This window comes from Halyomorpha halys, unplaced genomic scaffold (assembly GCF_000696795.3).
Source record: "Halyomorpha halys isolate HHAL.00 unplaced genomic scaffold, Hhal_1.1 Scaffold173.1, whole genome shotgun sequence".
Classification (NCBI taxonomy): Eukaryota; Metazoa; Arthropoda; class Insecta; order Hemiptera; family Pentatomidae; genus Halyomorpha; species Halyomorpha halys.
In genome coordinates, this window is record NW_027108878.1 from 459,207 (window position 1) to 464,798 (window position 5,592).

Here is a 5,592-nt window from a genome sequence, read left to right on the forward strand (position 1 = left end):
AAAAATGAGGTTATAGAAGGACTTAATAAAGAGTTCTTTAAATTATAATTTAATCCAGTTCTGTTATAAACTCGTAATTTAACAATAATTACATAAAAAGATCATTGTATTTATCAGATAATTTATTACATTTATACCCTAAGGTTTTTTATTTTATCTCACAATGTCATTGACAAATTTATTATATTATATTTTCTTAAATAAGGTAATTCTAATTTGACTACTTTAAATTATTAGCCAAATTGTATGATATTCAATGTATAGTTCTTGTAAGGTCTTACGTTTTACAGATCTTGGACAATGATGAAATGATGTATGCTGTAGGTCAGGGTGCTCTTGCTGTTGAATGTAGGTCGAAGGATTGCAAATACTTTTCTTCTTTGAACCACGAAGAGACTGTTTTGAGGATAATAGCTGAAAGAAGTCTGCTTTGTGCCCTAGGAGGTGGTTGCTCAGCTCCTGTAGCTGTTTTTTCGGAATATAAAGACGAAACATTAAAGCTTTCAGCTGCTGTTTGGAGTTTAGATGGCCAAATTACTGTTCATATGGATGCAGAATGTGATATAAATGAAAAAGTAGATGAAAGGTATTTATTTTTTTTATATTAATTATTATCATAAATAAATCATCTGTTTTTCCCTATTTCCAACCCATTTTTTGGAGGGGAGAGAGGAGTATATATAGATATACATATATGTTTATTATAAACATAATTTATAATAAAGATGCATTAAAAAATACCATTATTTTGAAATTTAGGTTCTTGTCTGATCTAGCACCTCCCTCAATAGTATTTTTGATGTTATACAATTTTTAATTTTAGTACACACATTTGTCTTTGAGGATTTTTATTATTTTCTCTCTCTTATTACATTAGACATAAACAACCTTCCCTGCTTTTCTTATCACCAGGCTGTTAAGATCTACCCATTAAAGTAAGAGATATTCAGGGCCCACCTTACTGGTGCATCCAAAGCGGCTGCTCTGTGCCTCATGCTTATAAGGATCCCTACAGGGGATGTTCCCATTTTTTAAACACGATTGGAGAAAGACGAGATTATATGAAGTCCTACATACAATCAGTCTTTGTGTTAGCTGGGTTATGCTCTTAACCAATTTATATCAGGAAACATTTTATATCACTTGAAAAAGAAAAAGGATGAATTTTTTATCCAATAAATTTGTTAATTTTTATCTTACGCCATTAATAATAACAAAAGTACCATTAATAATGAATAATAATAATTACCAATGGTGATTTATTTATGTTATATATTCATTATACCACTGGTGCTTGGGTATGCTGATGATTTGCTATTATTGGGTGAGGAAAAGGAAACTATATAACTACAATGATAAATTCTAGTTAGGGACTAGGTCCCGAAATAAGTATGGATAATACAAAATATATGGTTATTTCAGACCCTAAAAGTGCAAGCAATTTTAGTGATATAGGTATACGAGGAATTACAATTGAATAAGTAGATAGATTTAAGTATTGAGGTTCTATGGTAACAAGGAAAAACAAAATTGATGAAGAAATAAAAATGAGATTAAAGGGAGGAAATACTTGTTATTTTTCAATTTTGAAATTTCTGGCTTGTTTCTTCTGTCCAAAAACTTAATATTTACTAAACTATTATCCTTCCCAATGTTCTTTATATAAGCGAATGTGCTTGGTATTGAAGACTTCAAAAGTTTATATTCGTTTTAGATAAATCTGGGTAAGCAATACTGTAAATTTATTATGCATATGTCCAAACTGGTTTTAGTTTAACATGTATGAGCTCAATTTTTGTCCTTTTTTATGGAATTACTTCTATATACTTTTTAATTATTTCCATTTCTTAGGTTATATAGTCCATAACCAGCTGGGTATATAAAAATGAAGATAGAATTTGATAAAAATGAAAGAATTGAAATTAAATAACAAAACATATCTAAGATTCTGTTGATGTATTAAATAATATTACTGATCATTTTCCTTTTCTTTTTTTAGTAAACGCTTACCATTCTATTGTGGAATAAGTGATTGTGGACTAAATCAACAAAAAGTATTGAGAGCTTTCTGTTTGGGATCCGATTTGGCTAAAAACATGTCTGAAAAGGGAGCTCTCAGAATCATAGAAGAAGCCAAGGCATCAATCGCAGCCACCATTTAATTTGTTTATTGAGTAGTCATATCAATATTAGAAATATTTTTCTATTGAATGTAAAGTCATATATATTTATATGAATTTTAGTCCATAGTAAAAGAAAATGGTTCAAATATGTTGAAAGATTTATATTTTTTGTTAATATTTATTATTGTTATTGTTATTTTTATATTTTAAGTCTTCGGTTGTTGGCATTTATTTTCTTTTTAGTAAAAAAAAATTACTAGCTATAATTACCATGGGATATTTATTTTTTCATGTAATCGCTGAGTGACATAATTTGAAGTAATTAAAATTTTCTCATGTTTAGATCATTTGTCACTAATTACATCAATCTAGGTGATTATTATCCAATAGTTTGATTCCTTTTTTTTTTTTTTTTTAGGTAACTTATCCCAACCTTAATTCTAAAACCTAGTAACATTTTTTTAGCACAAATAAAGCTCTGAGTGAATCTCAAAGTCAAATGCATTTATTATCTCTTGGTCATTAAAACTACCAATTGATAATATATTCCATAAACTTATACTTTAGATGAAAAATAGAGCTAAGAGGTTTTGGAACTAAGGCCAAATTATGGTAAACTTAACAATTTATGAAATAGTACTTTGTAGGTCTAGAATAGTGTAGCAAATGTGTATATATATAAAAAGAATGATCTGTTATAATTATTTATTCCGAGAATACTTAATAATGTAAAGCCATGTGCCTTTGTAAGTGCTGCATCATTTATTCTTTTGTAGAATTTTGATATTTTATGTACTTTTGTATAATTACTAATTTATTATTACAAATTCAATTCGTAAATAACAACTTACCTTTGTTCAATTGTTATAAAACTGCCAATTGAGAAAGGCTAAGTTAAGATCAAAGAATTTGATAGCCAAGCATTCTCTCCTTTCCTTTTGATAATCATTTAATATTGCATTAACTGTATCATAAGACTGAGTCAAATGACAAATCTATAAGTTAACTAAATAGGAGAATTGAGGGAAAATTGGTTAATCGTCTATTGGATATTACTGTAGTGCTCAAGAATGAATTTCAAATCTAACATGACGTTTTGTTGACATAACTTAAATTCTGTTTTACTGTTCTTGAGTTATCTTTTATTTATTTAATCTGATGGTATTCAATTATTTTTCCATTGTTAATTATTTTCATAATATCTAAAGGTTCTTATGATAATTTAAATTTAATTGGTTATAAACAATTCAAAAATTCAGTAGTACTTTTTTGTACCTAATGTTTTCACCAAAGGTATGTACTTAATGTGATTTATACGAAAAGGTGGTTGGGGGGTGCGGTCAAAATATAACACATATAAGTTGAAATAACTTATTTAGCTCACTAAAAGATGGAAAATCAAGAAGAAAGTTCAAATTAAAAAAAGGTTGAGAAAGGATAAATAACAGTTATTTCAACTTATGTATGTTACATTTTGACCGCACCCCCAACCATCTTCTCATATAAGCCATCCGCGGTCAGCTATCTCTCATGATTAATGTGATTTAGATATTTGAAGTTTTTAATTGTAATTATAATTAGTTTTAGGAACATATTAATTTACGTTCCTTGATTCTGATTAAATATACATGACATTTTTGTATAAAGTTGTTGAAGGTGTAATTATTTGACAATACTTTCCAATTATATAACAGTATAAGAATTACTGGTTTATGGTATTTGCCTTTATTTTGTGCACAATATAAGATACTACAAAAATCATATTCTAATGAGAATATGTTTGTTACCTTTAGTTATTGAATCTAATAAACATGTTTTGTAAATATAGATAAGTTATTTTTTATCAAATAGCTTAATTTCTTATCCTACTTAACATCCCTTTTAAAATAGTTAAGATTGGTTCTTTACTCATTTATAATTAATTTTATTTGTATTTATCCATTCTTGACTTATTTTAAATTTCAACTTTCTTCTTTATTTTCCGTCTTTTAGTGAGTTAAATTTGGTGTTCTCATATCTACTTTTCTGGTTTTGCGTGTTATTATGTCTCCTTTACATTCTAATTGTTTATTTTATATTAATACTATTTTATTTGTATGTAATTTTCTTTTCACTTATTTTTACATAATTTTAACTCTACCATAATTTACTTTTTCATATCTTATTATCTTATGTCAAAATTTTCTTAGTTGTTTTTGTATCTTTTTAGCCCTGATGAAGCTCCACTATAAATTGGGTCGAAAAATAAATAGTTGTTAACTATTTTTGTTTCTCTTTTGACCGCAATCCTGACCATCTTCATAATTCGAAATTATATGGACAATTATTTATATATATATGTATAAAATACTTATGTTTTTTTTTTTAAATCAACTTTTTATTAATGTTAATATAACTATTATACTGCACATTTTTTTATAATTCACTGCATAAAGGGACTCCATATAAATCCAAAAACACAGGGTTAAGAAAGAAGGAATTAAAAAATTTGAGATTAAGTTAAGTCACATTGTTGTTGATATAAGCCTTACACTATGGTAAACAATTTGAACTACAGTGTCAGGCAAATAAAACGATTTTTTAAAATTCAGTTTGTGGACTTGACTCTTTTTACGGAGCCAACAGCATAATTACTTAGTCTTCGTACACATCACATTACCAAGAGACTCAGGTTTTATGAGCATGGTGAATAAAGTGTGACCAACAATTAATCTATGTAGAAAGAACCCAACATATCATAATTTTGTCAACTTTTCAGGAGATAAAAAAAAAAAAAATGTATATAAATTTAGTTTTAGTTTTTATTAGCTAGCTTCAAATAGAATATGAAACTAGTATAGTCAGGTTGGTTTAGAAGAAAATTTTGGATATAACTGTAAGGAATGCATATCACAATTCAGTAAGGTCAAGAAGCTGATAGTACAAGAGCCGGGAAGAAAAAAAGGCAGTTATCTCACCACAATTTTTTATTACTTTAATAAAAACTATGGATAATTACTAGTCAAAATTGATGAGTATGCCAAGTATAGGTAGGGAGATTAAAAAATGGCGGCTGTTTCAAAACCTTAAAAAAACATTGATTTTTCATTCGGAGCTCTATATCTCAAAAACTACCAATAACACTAGAAAATCTAAGAGAACATTACTTGAAGAGTAAATTTGCAGAAATATTAGCCCTAAAAGAGCTATTTATGTCCAATAGTTCTTGAGATATAGCTTTATAAAAAGCAAAATTTCTTAAAATCTACTGAAATATTAGTAGTTACTTAATTTATTTAAAAAAATCTGTATCTCAGGAACTATGTGATGTACAGATGTCTATTAGCACTCAAATTAAAGCGAATTTAATGGACTATAAAGAAGTGCATGACCTTTACCTTCGTAGGAATAGTAGTTTTCATGATATTTGCTAAAATAAATTGATTTATAGTTGTTCGGACAATAAATTTGATTTATGAAAAACTTTATT

General features: G+C 27.3%; 1 protein-coding gene across 1 annotated transcript in view; it reads left to right on the forward strand.

Annotated features, from left to right (window-relative positions):
- Positions 1–3,320, forward strand: part of l(3)02640 (porphobilinogen deaminase-like protein l(3)02640) — a gene marked incomplete in the record, with an annotated part of 10,418 nt that extends 7,098 nt beyond the window's left edge. The window contains 2 exon segments of the mRNA XM_067047179.1: positions 291–586; positions 2,000–3,320. Of these exon segments, the coding sequence (XP_066903280.1) occupies positions 291–586; positions 2,000–2,162 (459 nt within the window).
- Positions 3,321–5,592: the final 2,272 nt, after the last annotated feature.